This window comes from Aethalodelphis obliquidens, unplaced genomic scaffold, assembly GCF_003676395.1.
Source record: "Aethalodelphis obliquidens isolate GAN/ISIS:26980383/991018 unplaced genomic scaffold, ASM367639v1 scaffold38, whole genome shotgun sequence".
Lineage (NCBI taxonomy): Eukaryota > Metazoa > Chordata > Mammalia > Artiodactyla > Delphinidae > Aethalodelphis > Aethalodelphis obliquidens.
Window position 1 is genome coordinate 3,706,977 of NW_020837982.1, and position 22,723 is coordinate 3,729,699.

The following is a 22,723-nucleotide window of genomic DNA, read 5'->3' on the forward strand; positions in this document are numbered from 1 at the left end:
GGGTTTTCCTGCTCAACCCAGGGGTGAGGTCCTCGTGACACCCCTAAGGAGTCAAAGCAAAAATATCTGGCTGACTTCAAAGAGACAGAATCTGAGGCCTCCAGATCAGCCTTCAAGGTCAACAGCTCGTCATCACCAGAGCCAGGACTAGCCCCACCTGGCCCTGTCTTCTTCCTCCTTCTACTGCCCAGGGATCCTCTGGGTTCCCAGGAAAAGTGCCAGGAACCAAATGCATCAAGTTGCACCATTAGCAGTAGGAACAGTGCCAGAGGCATGAAGACTTAAAAGGAGGCAGGGTGCCAAGGCTTCTCCCAGCCAGGCTCCTCCATGCCCAGGGGACACAGACCTCTTCAGATGAGGGCCTCTTTGGTACATGCTCCAGGGATGAGGACCTCAGAACAGGGACCTCCCTATCCATCTGAAGGTGGAAGTACAGCAGGCCCGATCCAGGACCCCAACCCGATTCGATTTAGCAGGTGCAGTGAGGACTGTTACCAGAGTGGTAGGGGAGGGTTTTCTTCCTGACACCTGTGTTGGCCTAAAAGTCCCTCTTGCTTGCTATACCTTCTCTGTATACTTGTAACCTCCAAAACAACACTTCCAACTCCAAACACTTGTATACCTGTACAGCCTCATCTGCAAACCAAAACCCCCTCCCATCCCACGCCCCTTCCTCCCCTTTGTGACAGCTGACAGTTGCTGATCACTTACTTCTTGATGAAATTCTTTCTTCCCTCAGTTTTAAAACGGCCTGTTCCCAAACAGGCTCCTGTCCTCTCCTCTCCGGCTTTTCTTCCTGTCTCCATCACTGGTTCCTCTCCCTCTGCCCTGCTCTCAAATGCTCATTGGCCTTCCCTGGGGTTACACACGCTCATTCAGTGACCCTCCGTTGTGAGGGGTGGACGGTTAGCACTGAGTGTCCCATTAAGTGGAGCACATTTGGCATTCCTGTCCCCTGCTCACTAAACACCAGTAGAGCCAGGTAGCCACCATCACAAATGCTTGAAAATTTAGGACGACTTTGACAGGAAGAGATGAGGGAAGAGCATTCAGGCACAGTGAACGGCATAAAGCAAAGGTTTGGAGGCAAGATTTATCAGCTGCTTTCAAGAAAGTGAATATTTACGTGAAAGACCTGTGGAGCCTTGTGGTTCAGGTGTTGGGGCTTCTGACAATGGTGGGCCACTGAGGAGGACTAAGCAGGAATGACCTGGCCAGATTATCTCTGGCAGCTGAGTGAAGGGTGGATTGGAAAGAATGAAGCTAACAATAGCCAATAGATATTGAGTGCTAGGCCCAAGCCTGGGTGCTTTATATGTGTTAACTTAGACTGCTCACAATCAATTCTGAGGATTATACCCATTTTTCAGAAAATGCAGGCCCAGAGAGGTTAACTTGCACTGCCAACATTGCACAGCTATTAAGTAGCAGTGTCAGGATGCAAATCTAGGCAGTCTGGCTCCAGAGTCCACGTACTAGCATAGTAGTGGCAGAGGGGTGTTGAGGAGTGTAACTGTAGGAATTCGATTGAGAGGTGAAGGAACTGGAGAGAAGGAGATGAAGTTGAGATTTTTAAGAGGTGAAATCTCCACGACTGGTGACTGATTGGATGGAGCTGGAAACAGGGAGGAGTTGAGACTGAATCCCTTGTTTGTGCCCTGAATGCTGGGGTGAATAAGATTCTTCCAAGAATCCTCCCTAGGACCCTCGAAGCAGGACGACTCTTGCTCCCCTGTATGCCCAGTTCATCTCATTCTAGGGACAGGTATTTGTTCCCTGTGTCTCTCTCATTTTAGAATCCCAGAGTTCAGCCCAGGTCCTGGCCTCCAGCAAGTGCTCCACAGAACCCAGTTGAATTCCAGCCCTTCTAGGCCCCTCAGGGTTAGATGAACTCAGCCCAGAGAGGGAGAGGGCAGACTAGCGCCACGTGTATCCAAATTGGCACTTGGAACAGTAAGCTGCAAACCCTGCAGTAAACTCTCCACCAATCTCAGTTCCTGAATTTCCTCCATTAAGGAAACAAAGACCTCCGCTGGGTCTGGGGTAGGACTGGGGGTGATGTTATATGCAGGGCAGCCAGGCCAGAGGGCCTCCCCAAGGCAGCTGAGGGCAAGATGGCTCCAGGCCTCAGCCTTCTCTCACTGATGAGGGCTAAAAGGACAACCTAATGGTCCTAGTGGCCTCTGGGGGTCAGGGAAGGTGGGGTAGAGGGCAAGGCCACCTCCCCAACACCTCCCCTCCCACCGTAGAGTCGGGGGCCCTTGTCCCAGCCTCTCTCTGTTCTTCAGGGCTGGCTACGACTTTTGGCCAAAGCTTCCCCTCTCAAGGCCTGGGTCTCCTTCCTTATCAAAGGAAAAACCCTTTCCAGCTGCAACACATACTAAGTCCTGACTCTAGATGCCGGGTGGGGGTCAGGCTGCAGTGGGTTAGGAGACAGGAGGGCCCTGGGACCACATCACGGCCCCCTCAGCCACCACCACACGCACATGCTGGCCCACAACCAGAGAACAGAAAAGGAGAAAGAGTTTATTGAAAACTATATACAGTTGGTCCAACCCCTACCCCAGGCTGCAATCTGGGCAGGTCCCTCCCACACCTCAGGCAGGATCTCAGCCCCTGATGGTAGAGGCCGGGGCTGTGGTCAGGGCCCAGACCCCCTTGGGAAGCTTGACTGCCAGACCCCACAAGGACCTTCCTCTGTGAATTTACAACTCTAAATGGCCTGTCAGTGGTGGGCAGGGGACAGGGAATGGGTCCCTGCCCTGACCTAGTCAAAGCCTGGATAGGGGAACACTATTCTGAAACTTGGGCCCAAGAGGCCCAGCTCGGCTGTCCGCAAGTCCTGGCTACTCCTCCCACGAGAGGTCTTCCTGGCTATGGAGGCAAACAGCCCCCACCACCCCACCCCACGTGCCAGGCCCCATGGGCTGCACAGACTTGGATGGGGGACGTCAGGCACCCGCCCTCCCAACACTGACTAAGGGTTCAGGGCTTCTGGAGCACTGCCCAGGCAGAAGACCTGGGGCTGGCAGGTGAGTGCTGGGGTGGTCACGGCTGTGGGCCCAGGACCCTCCTGGGGCAGGGGCTGGTTGGGGGGTCAGGGCGTCCCGCTGTAGGAATAGTCTGCTTTGTTGTGCATCACCAGCCGGTCATCCACGAAGTAGAAGCTGTCAGACTGTGTTTCATATGGGTGACGAATCATCTCGTTGACTGCAAGAGAGACCCAGCCAGTTGGGGCAAAGGTCAGAAGCCTGAGCCAGGCCACTGCAGGGGCTTCAGGACTAGGGGACGCGGGCAAGCTGAACAAAGAGTTCCCCCAGCCTCTTTGAGCCTCAGTTTCCCTACAGATGACACACGAATGGTGGCCGGACACAAGAGACCCAGGGAGGGGAGAAAGGGGCTCAGACCCACACTCCCCACAACTTGGTCTCTCTGAGTCCCCCTGCATCCCTCCCACAGGGCCCTGCCCACGCACTCAGCTCCTCAGAGAGAGGGGGGAAATCATAGATGTGCTCGCAGGTGTTCTTGCTGCTGGGGATGCAGAAGCCAAAGTGGAAGTCAAAGCTTTTGAGCAGCTGGTTGCGGAAGTAGTGCCTCTCAATCATGCGGAAGTTGTTGACAGGCTTGTCTCCCACTGTGAACTCCACGCTGAGTGAGAGAAGGGGGCGGGGCTGAGCTGGGACTCAAGAAGGGCTCCCTACCACCCTCACCCGCACCTCAGCCCCCACCCCTAGCCCTCACCCCGGCCCAGTGACTCACGTGGCTCCCACCTGCCTCAGGCGGAGGAAGGCAGGCGTGAACTGGTAGCGGACAAAGCGCCCAGCATTGGGGTCCAGGTCCCGTGGGTTGATGGGCAACCGCTCTGTAATGCACCCCAGCTGGGGCTCAGTGGGTTTCAGGCTGGGGCCCATGCCCACCCGGGCTTTCACCCCAGGGCCCTCATCTGTCTGAATTTTTCAAAACTCCTCAGGAGATCCTGATGTATATTGAGGGTTCAGACCACTGGCTGAATGCTTCTAATTGCTTCCAACTGGTCAGCGGGTCACCAATTTCAACTGAGATTCCCTGAGCCGCAAGAGACAAAAAGACCTGGGGCCTCTGGGACTGCAGTTCCGCAAGAGACAAAAAGACCTGGGGCCTCTGGGACTGCAGTTCCCAGGGGGCAGGCTGGCAGGGACTGAAGAGGCAGGATTGTCCTCCCAAGATGTCTAACCCCAGGAGCACAGGGAAGGAAAAGAAGAGGCCCAGCCCCAGGCAGAGGCCCCCCTGCCTGGTGTCTCCTGAGAAGGCCTGGGTGCAAATCCCAGCTCTGGTCTGACTCCTCTGTAGCCTGAGGAGTCCCTGGGCAGCCCATTTCACAGCCCTCGCCCACCTCCCTCTGTCGATGGCCCACCCAACCCACTCACCTGAGGCTGGGGGCTTCTTGATTTCAAAGAGAACAGTGCCTGAATCCATGTCCCGAATCTTGAACCTGACGAAGTCAATCTTGTAGATATTCTCCTCAGGGGAGCACAGGTAGTCTAGGGGAGACAGGCAGCTGAGCAAGGAAGGGGCCTGCCCAGAAGCCCCTGCTGCCAACTCAGCTTTAGTGGAACCCTGAACTAGCTACCACCTTCCCTGCTCCTAAGGTCACTGCCTTGCAGAAAGAGAGAAGTGAGCCCCCACCCTGGGGGAGGCCCCATAGTGTGCGGGAGACATAGTTCTGCCATTGGGATCTAATGGGAGACAAATCGTTCCATCCTGGTAGCCTCTGGGGTCAGGGAGGGGCAGGGTGGAGGACAAGGTCAGCTTGCCAACACTTTGCCGCCCACCCAGGGGTTGAGGGCCCTTATTCCAGCCTCTGCTTTGCCAGGACTGGCTCGGTGACGGTTAACCAAATGAGTCTCTAATCTGATGGGGAGCCCTTCCCCCGCCACCATGAGAGGGAAGATAGAGTCCTGCTTTTAGGAACCTCACTCTAACAGGGGTGACACAGCTCTACCTCGGGAGAGGATGCCCCCGCCCCCACCCCATAGCCACCCCTGGCACACATCTAGGTGTGTCAAACAAGGACTTTCTCTGACCTGGGTAGTGCTGGGGCAAGCGATCAACCCTTTCCCTGTCCCTCCTCACCCCCCACCCCGGCCCCTCCTCTCCCCATAAGAGGCTTACACCAACCCAGCTCCCTTAAGCAGCTTAGCCAAAGCTCTGCTGACTCAAGCCCAGAGCCTGGAATATTGGGGGGAAGGGAGCCACCTTTGCTCCCATCCCTGTTGATCTTCAAGCAGGAGGAGATCTTAGCAAACAGAGGGAACCCCCTCAAAGGTCATCCATCCAGCCTTGATGCTGAGCCACCCCCAGAGAGAAGAGTACAGGCAAGGCCAGTAAGAGGGTGTGGCAGGTGCCTCGGGGGTGTGCATGGGGTAAGGGAAGTCCTCGAGCCCAGAAGAGGAACCAGGAATAGTGGTGGGCCCTGCTTGAGGAAGCTTAGAAATAGCAGGGCCTGATCCAACCCTCACCGCTCGTGCAGCAGCAACTGCAAGCACTCAAGGAGGCCCTGGCAGCAAATAGGAAGGAACAGAGAGGTGCAGTGGGGGCTCTGGTGCTGTCAGCCTGCATAGCATCACATCCTCCACGTAGAGGCCCGGAAATCACCCTCCAGGTCCCTAGACCACCTCTTATTCCTCTGGGGCAGGAAGAGGAAGTGAATGTAAAGTCATTCTCTCTCCCTCAAGCCTGGGGCAGCCCCCTCCAGGAAGCCCTCCTGGTAGCCACCTGGCACCTTGCGGTCCAGCAGGGACTACATAGGGATTGTGGAGGGGCCTGAGCCCTGGCCTGCCCATCACAGCCCATGGTGGTGAGAGGAGAGGAGGAGGAATGGAAGTAGGCAACTCCTACCTCACGCTGTACACACCTTATTTTCACAGAAAGTAAGCACTAATCCAAAGATGTAGAAGGAGGGTGTGGGGCCTAAGGAGAGGATGTGGCAGAACTGGGAACAGCATCCTAGTTGCCCAACTCCCAGCTCCGCATAAAGTCCTCCTTCTTCCCCCATTCTCTAACTTCTGGAGCCTCTCCTCTCATTTGAGAACAACTTGCAGTATGACCTCAGTCTATTCTACCGCAAACTCAACCTATCAACTCCTCTGTCCTTAGAGGAAGTGAGGAACAGGAGAGGCCCATGGCTCAGGACACCACCTCCACTCCCTCCCTCTGCTAGAGAAGGATGAGGCCTGGGACCGAGGGTCAGGCCAGATAAGGGGCAGACTGGCCGAGGGCTCAGAACACAACTGCTCCCTTCCCCTCAGCCACAAATAGCTTCCTAAGCTGGATTCAGGGCTGAGTAATCCAGGAACAAAAAACCTCAGACCTGTGCGATTAAGGTCAGAAGAGACCAGGCAGGGGTGTCAGTGAGGAGAGTCCTGGAGGCCTGTTCTCAACTTTTACAAAAGAAAGGGCTCCTGTGAAGACTCTTCCTCTGCTCATCTACAGCAGATGCCGCATCTCTAAGGGCTATAAATTTCCTCCAAATTCAGAGACACACGGTTGTACATGGGTTGGAAGCCCCCATAGTTGCAAAATAACTTCTAAAGTTACCTAGGACCTGGACAAGTTAGACACCCTATAAGTAAGTTCTGCCCCAGAGCTAACTTGAATCCTAAATGCTGCTGTTGCCAATTACAGCCCAATTGGCACCAACATGGGACTGGCCCGGGCCCCCTCCCTCTACCAGTGCCTGCTTGGGTAAGGCAGCTCAGCGCTCTGGGGGCCTAGCCAAGAATGGTTGCTGCCTGGCTCAGAGAGACGGGAGATGCTGGTCCCCCGAGGACCCAGACGCACAGGCCTAGACCTGCCACCATGGTCTCCTCCACAGCTCTGTTTGGAAGCCCTGGGCTCTGCTGCTCCTGCAGCTCCAGAGCTCAGCTCCACCCCAGCATCTGCCCCCTACCCCCACAGGGGAGCCCCAAGAGTTGCTCTCTCAGAGGGAGCTGTGGCAGGGTTACTAATCAATGAGGCCAAGGCAGTAGGCCACTCCAAACGCCTTCTGTTCTTTGAGGCTCAGCCACTGCCTCTGCCATGAGACTTTCCAGTCCTTGTTCCCTGCCTATGGTTACCCCCTCCCCTGCCCTGAATGCCCAGTTGTCTGCCTCTAGGCAGCAGCCATGAGCAGTCCTGTGGGGCCCTCAGTACTATTGATAAAAGAGCCCTATTTACAGGGCATGCACAGCATGCCAGGCATGGTGCAAAATCAGAGGATTTATTTTCACAATAGCTCTGCAAGGTAGGTATCATTATCCCTGTTTTACAGATGAATATGCTCAGAGAGGTGAAGTTATTAGCCCAAGGTCACACAGTCAATAACATGGCAAAGTTGGAACTTCAACTTAGGCAGTCCAGCTCAGAAACTCAACCACAGTGGAGACCTGGCCTCCCAAAACAGGACAGGCCCTAGTCCAGGCTAAGGGTGGGCATTAACCCACTCCCTTGAGAGCGCCCAGAGCCAACCCACTGAAGCTTCCTCCTCAGGTCCTTTCCTGGGGAGGGGGATGGCCCCAGACTTCCTGGGTGTCCAGGGTGAAGGCATTAATGGTCGGGGAGAACTGAGGGTTTTGATACCACCCTAGTAACTCAGCCTCCACCTAGCCTCCAGGGTGGAGGAGACTGAGGGTAGACTGCACTCAGCCCCCTTCCTCATTATTGCAGAGAAAATCTTCAAAGGGCTCTGACGACTCTGTGGGGAAGGGGTCACAGTTGCAGGTGTTGCTCCACTTCCACCTGGGAAAGGGGGATGGACTCCTCAAAAAGGAAGGAGTGGGGTGGAAATAAATCTCTAAAGGGACAAGAGGGACGCAGAGAGAGATCAAGGGAAGGGGGAACATGAGATCTCAGGCCTGGAGTCAGACGTGGAGGGGGACTCTGGTGGGGGAGGGGAGGCGGGGGGAGGGCGGGAAAGGGGGCGGGGGCCCGGGCTCCGCGCGCCTCGAGGGCCCCCTCTCGTGCTCTCCCGCTCCCGCCCGCGGGTGGCGCTCCCTCGCGGATGCTCACCGCCCGTGATCCGCTGCAGCCCCAGCACGTCCTCCGGCCCGATCTGCTGCTTCCTCTGCAGCGGCCCCGGCCTGGGCCCCGGGCCTGCCTCCGGCTCCGACTCGGACCCGGATTCGGATTCCGCCTGCAGCTCCGTCTTGGTCTCCACGCTCCGGCCCGAGGCCCCTGGAGCGGGCTCCACCCCCGTCCCGGCCCCGCCGCCGCCGCCCTTCTTCACCTTCATGGCCTCCCGGGGCCGCAGCCAGCTTGCTGCCGCGGCGGCTGCCTGCGCCAGCTGGAGCCGAGGGAAGGGGGAGCGTCCGCAGCCCCGCCCCCGGCCGGGCAGGGGCCCCAGGTGCCGCCCCGCCCCCAGGGTGGGCCCGGTACTGGCCCCGCCCACCTCCCGCCCACCTGGGCTACTCACCCGGGGCAGGGAGGCGGCCCGCCCTGGGCTTCTTTCACTTTTTCGATAGGGATTTTAAGGGGTTTTGGCTACCTTTTCCTTCTTACTCGCTGTGCTCTAGCCACTCCGCCTCTCCCTCTGCCCGCAAGCAAGTTCCCACCTCAGGGTCTTTGCCTGGGATGCTCTTCCCCCAGATGGCCTCCTCTTGTCCTTCTGGTCTCAGCTCAAATGTCATCTGCTCAGAGACCCTCTCAAACACCCCCAGGCACTATCTGATCAGCCTGTTTTTTCTTTCTAATGCATTATCTGAAATTAGTTTCATTTGCTCACTGCCTCCGCCTCCTAAAAGACCAGTTCAGTGAAAGTGGAGATCCTGTCTTTGTTCTCTGTAATACCCAGTACCTAGCACAGTGCCCCGTGCAGCCTGTGCTCAATACCGTTGACCCTTGAACAACATGGGTTTGAAGTGCGTGGGTCCACCTATTTGTGGATTTTTTTCGTAGAAAATACTACAGTACTACACGATGGGTTGGCTGAATCTCTGGATATGGAACTGCAGATCAACAGAGCCAAATATAAATTATACTCTGAGTTTTGAATGCACAGAGGGTGGGCACCCCACCCCCGATGTTGTTCAAGGGTCAACTGTATGTTCTTTTTTTGAATTTATGAATCAGTTAGTATCTGAGGGCTTACACTGGTACAAGCTATTCTCTCCCAGACCCCCTGCTAGACAACCCAGGACATATCGAAGGACAATAGCCTACAATGTCCAGCCACCACAGGGCCCTCCAGGACATCGAGGCAAGAAGGGCACGTGGCCAGGTGGAAGCAAAATGGACCAGTGAGCCCAGGAGGACAGACACCAGGAAACCATTACTTACACACGAATGAAGAATGAAAGGTATGCTCATACTTCATATCATTCCAATTCACATTCAACCAATGTTTCTTGAGAGCCCAGAATATACCAGATACTATCACATGCTCATCACATTTAATCCTCACAACCACCTTGTAGGGGAGGTATCATTAGTACTATTTTAACAAATGAAAAACTGAGGCTCAGAGAGGATTAAGTGGCTTGTTCAAAGCTCCCCAGATGATAAGTACAGAAGCAAGGGTTTGAATTCAGGCATGTTTAATCCCAAGTCCGGAACTTTCCCCACTCACCACACTGCCTCTATGAAAGGGTGAAGGGAACCTCTGCCACACCCAGCATCAGGCTGCACACAACAGGTACAGCCAGCCAGGAGGGAGGGGAGTCAAGGAGAAGGTCCCAGAGGTGACAGGTGCTTGGCCCCTTCTATGAGAGCAGTGCTAGGGCTCTCCCTGAGGGGTTAGAGAGAAGCGTGGAGGGAAGGGACCTAGAATCCAACCCAGGGCTTTCCCCTAATGCTCCCTCTCAGTGCAAGAGGACTGTGAGGAACAGGGCAGAAGCACAAGCTGCCCCTGCTCCAGAGGGAGACAGAAAAGGGCCTTCAAGTTCAGGCCGGGTAAGGAGGCCCAGATGATGTGTCTTTTGAGGATAGGGGGGTGGGGGGTGGGGGGATGAAGAGTGGGAGGGACCTGAGTCAGAAGAACTGGAAGGAGTGTTATACTTTGACTGCTGGAGTAGCAACAGAGCAGGCTGGAGACAAGTCATTTGTGGCAGGCCCCATTATGTGCCTCTCAATCTAACCCCTCCCCTCCTGGCTGGAAAGGAAGGCTTCCTACTGTGATGCTGCCCTGCTCAGTCTATCTTCTCAGGCTTTTTCCAGGACTTGCGAGTCTCCAGGAAGATCTTGAACAGGGACAAGAGGATGGGCACAGCCATAGGCAGGAAGAGTGGGATGTAGATGGCAAACTTCTGGTCATCAGGGAAATAGAGGAGGTGGAGGAGCGAGGGATCAAAAAAGGCACGCTCTGAGGATGTCACAGCTTCCTGGCTGGCAACGAAGGCAGAAGCCAGGTGCCCAGAGGCCAACTCCTCCGCTGCCTTCTGGACTGCAGCTACAGCCCTGTACACCTAGGAAGGGGGCAGGGAGTTACCAAAACGTCCTAGGCATCGGTTGGTTGGGAGGGTGGGAGAGGGCCTCACTGTGTCTTCCGTCTACCAGGCAGGTTGCCTGGAGTTTGCCCAGGATATATGGAGGCCGGTAGAAAAGGGCTAGGGGGTATCTTCTTAGTGCCTGCTTAACACCTCACACCCGCACTTAGACTCCTTACTAGGGAGCTGGCACTGACCTCTAGAGGAAGCCTGGGCACTCAAGGATGGCATGCCCACACATCCTCTGGACCTCAAACGGCTCTCTGGTTTCACCACACCCTGGGCCCTGCTGGCCACTCCAGTCCTAGGCCACAGAATCCATCCCCTGCCTGCTTACCTCAGATGCCACATCGTCCTTGATGACAATGTTGCTGATCTTGCCCAGAAGCTGGGCCAGGGAAGTGAGAGTGGTGGTAGCTGTGGCCAGGTTCTCCACTGACCGAGCCCAGAGCAGCCGGTCCAGCTCCCAGCTCATTATCCCTTCACTCTTAGGCCCTGAAAACAGGCATTTTGGAGGCAACTGGGGCTGAGCAATCCCGAAGAGTAGCCTGTAGGAACAGCAAAGAAGGTCAAAGGGGCAGAAGGTGGGAGAAGATGGTTAGGATTCCTAGAATAACTATTAGGATTTTCGATCTCACCCAGAACCACAGGGGTTGTAGGAAGTGCCTTAGCGTCTTAGGGGGTGAGCAGCAACACTAAGTAACACAGAGCCCCAAGCCCCACTTTAACTAGTGGTTTTTCACTTTTACCTGTTTCTATATTGTTTCTATATTATAAGATCTTGTGTGAAAAAAGGTTCCATGGCTAAAATATTTCTAATTAACACCAACTAGTTTAATCCCCTCACCCTGTCTACCCTCTCTTTGGACAAACGGGGCCCCTGAGCCTTAGTTAAGGGATGATCCAGGACCACCTCTGACAAGGCATGCGTGCTGTGCCTCTCTATCCCTGCACCATGGCAGACATTGCTAATCAATCAGAATCCTCTTTCCTGATGAGCCCAGACACAGCCTTAGAATACTCAACACAGGGCATCAGGAAGCCACTATCAATAGATCCCTTCGCACAAGAATTAACAGCTATTTTCTTAAGCATCCCTAATCACAGCCTATGGACCTGACATTCATGAGCCTATTTTTCCTAAAACGCTTTTTGTCAACAACTAGTCTTTCTTAAGAGAAGGATGAAGTGATCCTTGGAAACCTTTCTTGGTTTCCTTGGGGCTCCAGGCACAGCCAAGGTATCCCTGCCAAGTGAGGGTTTACTGCACTCAGCCCAGGAGACTGTGGTCAGTCTCAGTGGCCTCGCCCCCGAGTGGATCCCCCAGGACCTCACCGCAGCTGAGCCAGGAACACCTCCATCACCCGCACCATGTCCACCTTGACTCTCACTGGCAGCTCCGAGCCATTGTAGGCTTTGGGGTCCACATTGTATACCTGCAGGGGGAAATAAGCGTGCCTCAACATCACGCCAGGACCATGCACAGCTCTGCCCTAGACACTCTGGAGGCCATGAGAGGAAAGGAAGACATACTCTGTGCTCTAAAAATTACAAACCTAATATTTTTGGAATACCTGCTATTAGGAGCTTTATATAAATTATCTCCTCTACTCCCTCAAAAATCTTGTTAAAGAAATATTTTTAATTCCATTTTAAAGTTCCTACCCATGAGAAACTCCAATCTAACAGGGGAGACAACATTCCCAACCTTGTTAAGACTCCCACAAACAGGGCCAAGATCTAAGTTATACACAGAATAGTCCTAAGTCAGCGCAAACTGCAAGTGCAAAAGGGTCCTACTATATAAACACTGATGGAAATAAGAAGCAGTGGGGCTGGCGGGGGTGGTGGGGGGCACGAGCTCACAGCACCTCACCACCACCCCCCCAACCCAGGCTGGGCCACAGAGGACACCAGAGGAACAACAGAAGAACAGTCTCAACGAACACCCCTGACGTTTGGGCTCTGGGGTCTCCGTGGTGTGACCATACCATAATGCCACCCCAGCGGGGGCTGTGGAAGGCGTTGGTGGCCACTGGAGCCCCATCCTTGTCCTGAATGTACAGCGGGGAGTGGGCAAGCTCAGGAACATAGAGTAGAAAGTTGAGCACCGGGTAAAGGGAGGCAGCGCTGGATCCTGTGGCACAAAGAGAAGGGGAGTCAGCAGACCAAACACGCTGGGTCTACATCTTAGGTCTAGGTCAGCCTCTAACTTGCTGGTCACTCACTCTGGGCCTCATTTTCCCCAACTGATAATCACTAGGATATCCTCCAGGCCTGGGTTTCTGTGCTAAACAACCTCAGCATTCTCCTGAGATGTGCCACATACATGAAGTGCAGTCCTCAGCCTCGAACTGCCCCCAAATCGCCTCTCCTCCAACAGCCTCCCACCTTTTTCGGCAGTGCCATAAAGCAGTCCCTTGGACCTTGCAGGAAGGAAGGGAGGGAAGGAGGGAAGCAGGGAGGGAGGAGGAATTCGCCAAGGCCTCATGTGCTGCCCCACCCATACCCCTTGGTCCACACTGGCCTAACCCTGGTGCCTAAAATTCCACAACTAGTGATATACTCCCTTTGGTTTGCCTCTATTACAGTTCTACTGTACTGTACTACCTACTCTTCTGAGGTACCAGCGCCAAAATGAAAAACTGGAACCCCAGCTTCAAGGTTCCTCAGCCTCAATCAGCAGAACTGTCGATTCAAATTCTGCCTTCCTGTACTTCTGCTGCTGTCTTTCCTACACGTGTGGCCATATTTTTCCTGGATGGCTTGCAGGGAGGGAGACGCAGCCTATCCATTTGTTTATAAAAAGTGTTGGGAATGTTTAATCAATGCTTTTGGATGTGACAGTGTGGAGATGGAGATGTCAACAGACTATCGTGAAAAAGGAGCCTAAATGCCCAGCACCTCCTCAATGCCCTTGGACCAACCCAACCTGGGAGCCATCGCTATATATAACCCGCCTCCCACCCCAGGCTGAGCCTTCAGGGTCCTTCCCCGGCCTGGCAGAAAGACCCTCATGGTCAGGAACTCACCCAGCCGGGACTCCACTGGGTTGATGACATGGGGGAGGCTGTGTGCGGCCAAATAATAGCTGGAGGAAGCTGGGTCAAAGCGGGGGTTTACCCCCAACACTGCGTAGTAAAGGATCTGTAGAGCAAAGAGGGAGCATGCTATCTGTCTACTGAGCTATATTCCAATTTGTCCCCCCAAAAGATTTGAGGTGCCTTAAAAAGATAACCATTAGGCAGGGCAAAATATAAGAGACAAAAATCAAGGCCGAGAGAAAGCAGGAGTAGGGAAAAAAATAACAAAGCTAAGGGTAAAGTTAACACACTAAATCCAGGTTTTGAACACCACGTTATTTTACCAGGCTTTCTCGCAGCCTAAACAAAGAATAGCATAATTCAGTGTCCACAAGATCAAATCAAATCAGTGATTCAGAAGTAATTTCTCCCACTACCAAGACCTGATAAAAATTTCTCCCACCTTTTCCCTAAAAGGACACTGTGTAATTCAGAAGACTACATTCATCACATCTTTGTTGTTACTACATTAACATATCTCAGGAAGTTTTTTTGTTTGTTTTTTAATAAATTTTTAGGATGGCACAACTGGTGAATACAGTTCCAGAGGGAGCCATAAGGAAGTTACTTTTTTAACAAGCATTGACAAAACTCCCCAAGCTGGACACCAAGGAGGAAAAGTAGACCCCAGAACCATATACATACACAGGAATTTCCTGGCAAATCAGCAAGCTCAAAGAGCTGGAAGAACAGACTACACTTGTAAATGCCAAATATGGAGGGACCTGGGAAAGGATGGTGCAGCGGGGAAAAGGGCTCCTCAACTTGCTCCCAGTCTCACCTGAGAGTCCACAGAGAAGTTGCCCACAGCTCTGAGGGCATTCAGGAAGGGCTGCACGTAGCGCCGGACAGCCCCCTCGATGTCCCAGTGGACGTCATGGGACTTGGGGTCAGGGTTGAGTAAACTGAAGGTGATTTCATAGCCTATAAAAACAGGAGTCAGGGAAGCCAGAGGCATCTGTGGATCAAAGGCAGCCTGTACCCCTGGCTGAGTTGAACTTGGTTCTCCTCTGAAATGGGGCTGCTCGCCATCATGGACGCAAAGGGAGGATAAAACTGGGATGAGGAACACCGAGTGCTTTAAGAAAAAGATGAAACCACAGAAGAAAGGAGTGAAGCGTTTGCATGCAGACTCCCCTCCTGCCCCACCGTCTCCACATAATTCATTTCCCTCTCCCTTCCCGTGGCACAGCCCGGTCACCCTACCCAAGCTGGACTTGAGAGGCCGCCTCTTATCAGAGCTCCACTTGTCCTCTGGGAGGTGGTCAGCCAAGGCTGCAGCAAGCACGTCCTCAGTCAAAGACATGGCCTGGGCTACTTGGATTACACGGTGGCCAATGATGTTAAAGGCCTCCCGGTGCATTATCCCCCGCACAACCGCCATCCTCTTGGGCCCAATGTAGCTCATCATGTCCTATGAGGGGCAAGCAAGGGACAGAATGCCCACGGCTCAGGGAAGAAAGCAGAAGAGCACTCTGGCTCCTGTCTTTGAGAATCTGGCCTTTTGCCACCGACCAACAGGACTGCACCTCTCTCTAGACTCGTTGAGAACTATTATGTCAACATTTCTGAGCTATGGATATATATGAGTGTTTTCATTCATTTCAGTTCCCTTCTCCTTCCCAGATGACATAGGTGCAGGCAACAGCTATATCTTCATGGGCTGGAAACTAAGAGACGGCATGCTGAGCAAGAATAAACAAACAACTGGAAAGTTTGATATAAGTAAATGGCAAATGGCAAAGAGGCAAGTACAAGAATTTTCACAGCAGCATTATTTGTAATAGGATAAAACTGGAGACAATCCAAATGCCTGTCAGCAACAGAATGGATAAATTGTGATATGTTTATACAATGAAACATTAGACAGAATTTTAAATGAATGCATTAGATTCAACTAGACATATTTTCATAGATGATTCAAACATAAAGGTCAAGCAAAATGAAAACTAGAGAAGAACATGCGCTTCATTACGGCATTTATATAAAGTTCAAAAATATATAAAATTAAACATATTGTTTATAGAGATATATGTGATAAAACTTGAAAGAAAAATATGAAAATGATACATACAAACTATGGTCACCTTTGGCTGCAAGGGAGTGGGATATAATCATGGAGATGCACAGGGCTGTATTATAGTTTGCAAGCTAGGGGTGGGTACATGGATGTTTATTAAAATTTTCCTTCATCTTTTTGTAATAATTAATATTTCATTATAAATTAAAAAATAAAATGGTAGCTGGTACAGCTCCCACCAAACCTTTTGCTCAGAAACTGAAAAGGTCAATGTATTGCTCATATTATCATCACAGCCTATTCAAACCAGCTTCTTTAACCCTATTGATTTTTTTTCCACTTTAAATTGGAACTTTAGGACTTCCCTGATAGTGCAGTGGTTAAGAATCCGCCTGCCAATGCAGGGGACATGGGTTCGAGCCCGGGTCCGGGAAGATTCCACATGCCACAGAGCAACTAAGCCTGTGTGCCACAACTACTGAGCCTGCACTCTAGAGTCCGTGCTCCGCAACAAGAGAAGCCACTGCAATGAGAAGCCCGCGCACCTCAACGAAGAGCAGCCCCCGCTCACTGCAACTAGAGAAAGCCCACGTGCAGCAAATAAGACCCAATGTGGCCCAAATAAATAAATAAATAAATTTATTTTTTAAAAAAATGGAACTTTAACCACATACAAGCCTTGGATTTAGAAAGACCCAGAGTCAATGAAAACAATCCCTATTTGCATTCTTTTTAAAAAATACTTGAGGAGAGTTTTCTGTAGCAAACGGAAGGAATGGGCAGCAATACTGCAAGAAGGAGACTTAGGAGAGGACAAGCTGAAGGGAGAAGGCATGTCCGCAGCCTCTCTGCTCACCCTACCTGAGGGAGAAGTGAGGAGTGTTCAGAGATCACGTACACTGTCAGGGAGCCCTCTGCTTGCTCTGATGGCTCAGCAAACATGGTTTCTGCCTCTGGGGACAAGAACAGGTGGTGTACCAGGAGCGCAAACACCATTCCCTCTCCCTCTGGCTCCCACACGGTGCCTAACCCATCACTCCACCTCCCGCTCACACCCAGCTGACACTGTGGCCAGGTCTGGCCCTGGGTGGCCCAGGCTGAGACACAAGGTATCTCATTCCCAGCCTTCCCAGAGAGATTTTGGAGTTAAGACAAGTTATGGAGGGAGTCCCCTGGTGGCCTAGTGGTTAGGATTCCGGGCTTTCACTGCCGTGGCCCAGGTTCAGTCCCTGGTCAGGGAACTGAGATCCTTGCAGGACACACAGCACAGGCCCAAAAAAAAAAAAAAAAAGGACAAGATATGGAAACTACACACTTAGAGATCAGAAGGAAAAAGAGGGCTTCCTGTTAAAATGATCACCCCTCCTAGTACCTTGTATACTGCCCAATGACAGGGCTTCCTCCTCATGATCCAAAGCCCTCCGATAGGCCTTCTGGAAACGGCATTTGATTTTCAATTTGTCTTAGAGAGAGAAAGAAGCATGATGAGAAGAGCAAATGTCAGACTCTGCCCACCCTTCCAGCCCTAATGCTGTCCAGTGTCCGAGGAGAGCAAGATGATTGTTTGCAGAGAAATACCAAGAAGCAACAGCCAATTCTAATGATTTCTGCATGGATGATATAAATACATGACACTCCACCTCTTCCACCTGCCCAGCTCTTGCCTCTCGCTGTGCACCTTCAACCTGAAGTACCCTCCCCACAGGGAAATCTATTACAATATTCATTACATTAGTAGGTAAAAGGAGGAAAACCATATGATCGTTTCAATAGATGTCTCAAAATAAACTCAGTGAACATTCTTGATAAAAATAAGATGCACACTTAATGACAAAACACTATAGTTCCATTAAAATTAGCACGAAAACAAGGATGCCTGCTATCTCCCCTATTATTCAGCACTGTTCTTCCTGAAGTTCCTGACCAATGCAATAAGTGAAAAAAGAGAAACATGAATATTTGAAAGAAAGAGACAAAATGGCCACTTTTTGAAGTAGTATAATTATTTTCAAAGGGAATCAAAGAGAACCAACTAAAAAACTATTATAAGAAAATGCAAGAATGGGTAGCTTTCTAATAAATACCAGCAATATCTAATTAAAAAAGCAATATTTTTAGGGAGGGAGACGCAACAGGGAAGACATATGGGAACATATGTTTATGTATGACTGATTCACTTTGTTATAAAGCAGAAACTAACACACCATTGTAAAGCAATTATACCCCAATAAAGATGTTAAAAAAAAAAAAAAAAAAAGCAATATTTTTAAAAATCCCAATTGCAGTAACAATAAAGAATATAAAAATATCCAGGAATACATGTACAAAACTGTAAGAAAAAAAAAAACCAAGACTTTACTCAATGACATAAAAGAAGATCTGAATAAAATGGAAACACATACAAGGCTCCTAGATGGAAAAACTAAATATTCTCAGAATATCAATTCTCTCCAAGTTAATCTAAACATGTAAGGCAATCCCAAAGGGATTTTTTTCGCCACCTGGAACTTGACAAGCTGAACCTAAAATTTATTGGGAAAGTTCTTCTTTACAGAATTCCAGAAGAATGCAGAAGAAATGGCAGAATTTAAAAATTGCCATTTTGCAACCTAATGAAATGGATTCCAGTATCAACAGATGCTAAAATCATCAGGTGAAAGGTTGACCGAGAACTAAAATACAGAAGTCAAGCTGACAATATCTGAACTAAATAATCATCTTTGCATCACCCAAAGTGAAACAACCAGGCCACTACATGATATAACACGATAGGAAGTACAACACACCAACTGTGAAGTATTCTTGCCTAAAAAACTGAACATGGGTAGTGTATATATGTCCATGCCACTCTGTCACTTCACCCCAGCTTACCCTTCCCCCTCCCCACGTCCTCAAGTCCATTCTCTACGTCGGCGTCTTTATTCCTGTCCTGCCCCTAGGTTCTTCAGAACCACTTTTTTTTTTTTTAGATTCCATATATATGTGCTGGCATCCAGTAGTTGTTTTTCTCCTTCTGACTTACGTCACTCTGTATGACAGACTCTAGGTCCATCCACCTCACTACAAATAACTCAATTTCGCTTCTTTTTATGGCTGAGTAATATTCCATTGTATATATGTGCCTATATACAGTACCAAACGTAAAATAGATAGCTAGTGGGAAGCAGCTGCATAGCACAGGGAGATCAGTTCAGTGCTTTCTGACCACCTAGAGGGGTGAGATAGGGAGGGTGGGAGGGAGACGCAAGAGGGAGGGGATATGGGGATATATGTATACATATAGCTGATTCACTTTGTTATACAGCAGAAACTAACACAACATTATAAAGCAATTATACTCCAATAAAGATGTTAAAAAAAAAAAAAAAACTGAACCTGGGGACTTCCCTGGCAGTCCAGTGGTTGGGACTCTGTGCTTCCACTGCAGGGGGCACGGGTTCAATCCCTGGTCGGGGAACTAAGATCCTGCATGCCACAAAGTGCGGCCAAAAAATAAATTTAGGACTTCCCTGGTGGCGCAGTGCTTAAGAATCCGCCTGCCAATGCAGGAGACACGGGTTCGAGCCCTGGTCCGGGAGGATCCCACATGCTGCAGAGCAACTAAGCCAGTGCGCCACAACCACTGAACCTGCACTCTAGAGCCCTCGAGCCACAACTACTGAGCCAACGCGCTGCAACTACTGAGCCCGCGTGCTGCAGCTACTGAAGCCTGTGTACCTAGGACCCATGCTCCGCAAAGAGAAGGCACTGCAATGAGAAGCCCTTGCACCACAACAAAGAGTAGCCCCCGCTCTCTGCAACTAGAGAAAGACCGCGAGCAGCAATGATGACCCAACTCAGCCAAATTATAAATTAAATAAATAAATAAATTTTAAAAAATTAAAAAACTGATTTTAAGTAAACCTCTAGATCTAACTACCAGTTTATAAGAAATATGGATACTAGAGAAATAAGTTAAATGAAACCAAGAGGAAGAAATCTGCCAAATCCAGAATGTGAGATGTTCTATCAAACAAATGACCTGGTTTCTCCAACAAATCAATGAAAACAAGTATATTGGGATGGGGTAGGGAGAGCTGGTATATAATAAAAGAGACAAGAGACTTAAAATGGGGATCATAATGTTAGGATTAAATGAGGCAACACGTGTAAAGTGTTTCATCGAGTTTCTGGCATATAATGAACAACTAGTATTAGCTATCATTATTACTAACTAGTGTTATCCCTCCCTCTCCTCCTTATTTAACTTGAATTCCTACATATCCTTTAAAAATCTGGCTTAAAAATTACAGCTCTCAAAGCCTTCTCTACCTTTCTTTCCTCCAGACAGTTATAGTCTCTTTCTTAAGTACAATCTCTGTTTCTTATATACTTATATACTTCTGAGATTTCTTTGTCTCTCTCCCCTACCTATGAATTTCTTGAAACCAATATCAATTTCTTATTCATCCCCAAATTCCTGATACCTACGTGCCTAACACTCCGTAAAGTATTTAATGTTAAACTGAATAAGGCCTGTATGTAAGTCCAAATTGATTCCAAACCCTGTGTTCATTCCACTACATCCCACATCCTCCCCTAACCCGTAATGAGCATCACCTACTTCTGATCAGGTAGCACAACTGTTTTATGAATAAAACTGCCCCTTTAATGGTGAATTCTGAATTTAAAGCTGCTTTTTTTCTTAGCAAACACACTGTTCATTCAAAGTGGCCTTTTAATAAGTTTGTAATCACCTTTACGGGATACCCATGCTCCTCCTATCCAACCTATCTGCGGACTGAACTCAGACCAGAAAGGCAGCCCTGATCAGGAACTCACACTTCAGAGGGATCTCTCTCTCATGCACAACGGTGAAGGGCAGCTTTTCCTGGTCGTCCAATGGCACTGATTCCTGGGTAAACACGACAGTGACCGGCACCATGAGCCGGAGCTGCGGGAAGAAGCATCAGGGCCATCAGTGAGTCTCCATCTTGCCGGTGGGCTGTCCCCTGGTCCTCCACCACCGAGGTCTTACCTGCAGGGAATTCAGCCCACTGATCTGGGAGTAAGGCAATGGGGCCCGGTAGGTCTCCGTGGTCTTCCACCAGAGCGGCAGCCCCAGCACGATGACCACCGCGGCGAAGAAGAGAGCGGCGCGCTTGCCTCGAACCACCTCTGGGGACACGGGGGGATCCACTGAGGCGCCGCCAGAGGTGGGCTCGGGTGCCGGCCCCACCCCCGACGCGGAGGAGCCCCGGCAAGCTGTACTCAGAACCTCTCAGCCCGCACTCGAAGGGATTCCCCGGCGAGGGGCCCGGACCCTAGTCTGAAGGGATGCTGTATGAGACGAACCCCGAACCCCCATCCGCGGGACCTCTGGCACAACACAGTCCCCACCCCCGCATTCCTCCCTCGCAATCCGCGAGCCGCAGCCCCCTCCCGAATGCCGCCGCACCTAGGTCTGTAGCTGCGGCCCCCAGGGCCGCCATACTCGCTTCCAACCACTCTTGCTGCCGAGGGAAGGAGCTGCGTAGGCCTCCCCCAATCGGAAACCCGCAAGGAGTGGGCGCGCCCACGGCAGCGATCGCGACCAATCACGAGCGGCACTCCAGACGAAAACCGACGAAGGGTGGGCGGGGTGCGCAGAGAGCTTCTTCCAGAGCTTGAAAGGACGCTGCCCCGGCGATTGAGGAGCTGTGCGGGTTTCGGTTTTGCTGGAAGACACCCTGCGCTTCCTTGTGGAACCCACTCCTAGCCCAGGGAATAAGAGCGCAAACTGCAGTTGTTAAATACTAGCCGGGAGACCACGGGAAGCTGTAAGTCTCAGTGTTCTCATCTGAAAAATGGAGATTCTTGACTAAAATGAGGTCATTCATGGAAAGAGCACACGGAAAGTCGCTTATCACGATGATTGTTTATCATCCCTATTATAGAGCTCCTCTTTCGGAGGAGCAAGCTAATAGTACGTTTTTAGGATATTTAGCTCATTTAATATTTTTAAAATTCATTTGAATTCACTTACAACTTGTTAAAGTCTGAATACCTCACTTAAAATTCTTGAAAATTCATGAGCACAGAATTCTGGATGATCCTGATCACTTGGGTTCAAATCCCAGCTTCACCACTTTACCTGAGTGAGCTTGAGAAGTTAATTAACCTCTCTGTGCTTGTTTCCTCATATTAAAATAGGGATAGCAGGGAATTCCCTGGCGGTCCAATGGTTAGGACTCTGCAGGCAGCGTGGGTTCGATTCGGGGAACTAAGATCCCGCATGCCCCGTGACGTGGCCGAGAAAGATAAAATTGTTTTAATAAATAAATAAAATAGGGATAGCAATAGTATCTACTTTATGTACAATTGTTGTAGTAAATGAGTTAACAACTGTAAAGTGACTAGAATAGGGCCTGGCAGGAGACTGCTATGTAAGTTTGAGCTATTTTTATTAATACAAGATCAGGCCACAATCGGCCTACACTCCCATATTGCAATAATTAGCTGGGCGGAGCATTGGTTGTGCACTTCACACAGAGCATGGCCTCCCCAGTTCACACAGAACACACAGCAGGTTCTCTCATCTTTTCATCTGCTCAGATAGACCCAGGTGCTCCACCTACAGCCCCACGTCCAAGCTAAGTGGTCAAAGTTCATTATGAGACTTCACCAGGTCTGCTCTTGCCCAGACCCTTAAATTGGCTCCCTCTGTGCCCCTATCTATCCCAACTGGGCGTGAGCAACAGCTCTCGGCAACCTGCTAGATAACCTGCTGTGTCGGGCATCGCTGAGCCCTGGGGATTTTCCCTGTTGGGCAACCCAGGTGCTCCTTCTGCAGTGGCTCCCCCTGGTGAAATGTGTCAAGCCTCATTAGGGCTTAACACAGCCGAGAGGTGAGAGACTCCTCCCATCGCCTCTTATCCCAGTTTGGGGCCATGTGCAAAAGCTGCGTTCAGAAGTAGCTTGAGTCCTGCCTCACTCCATCCTTCTGCACCTGCTGCCAAGTGCCTCTGAAGTGGCAGTTCCCGAAAGACTCACAGCCCTCCATACTGCCACGCTCCAGCCTCGGACATCAACAGCAAGAGGCTGAGCTGAGAATGGTGACTGGGTGTGCCCCTCCCCCCCCCAAACTTAAAGCCCAGTAAAACTCAAAACCCACCCTCTCCACCTCCACAGTCGGAGAGGGCTCAGAGACAGTAGTCAGCAGAGAT

General features: G+C 50.9%; 2 protein-coding genes across 2 annotated transcripts; both read right to left on the minus strand.

Annotated features, from left to right (window-relative positions):
• Positions 1 to 2,505: 2,505 nt before the first annotated feature.
• Positions 2,506 to 9,217, minus strand: UNC119 (unc-119 lipid binding chaperone). The gene is made up of 5 exons (XM_027130421.1): positions 8,026 to 9,217; positions 4,407 to 4,520; positions 3,760 to 3,862; positions 3,476 to 3,648; positions 2,506 to 3,210 (listed from the first exon to the last, which is right to left on the minus strand). The coding sequence occupies exons 1-5, from the start codon at positions 8,246 to 8,248 to the stop codon at positions 3,098 to 3,100; spliced, it is 726 nt and encodes a 241-aa protein (XP_026986222.1). The 5' UTR covers positions 8,249 to 9,217; the 3' UTR covers positions 2,506 to 3,097.
• A 115-nt stretch (positions 9,218 to 9,332) lies between these two features.
• PIGS (phosphatidylinositol glycan anchor biosynthesis class S) lies at positions 9,333 to 21,053 on the minus strand. The gene is made up of 12 exons (XM_027130416.1): positions 20,977 to 21,053; positions 20,557 to 20,696; positions 20,361 to 20,472; positions 16,912 to 17,001; positions 16,401 to 16,492; positions 14,726 to 14,933; positions 14,301 to 14,443; positions 13,469 to 13,583; positions 12,428 to 12,573; positions 11,772 to 11,872; positions 10,774 to 10,984; positions 9,333 to 10,415 (listed from the first exon to the last, which is right to left on the minus strand). The coding sequence occupies exons 1-12, from the start codon at positions 21,008 to 21,010 to the stop codon at positions 10,140 to 10,142; spliced, it is 1,668 nt and encodes a 555-aa protein (XP_026986217.1). The 5' UTR covers positions 21,011 to 21,053; the 3' UTR covers positions 9,333 to 10,139.
• Positions 21,054 to 22,723: the final 1,670 nt, after the last annotated feature.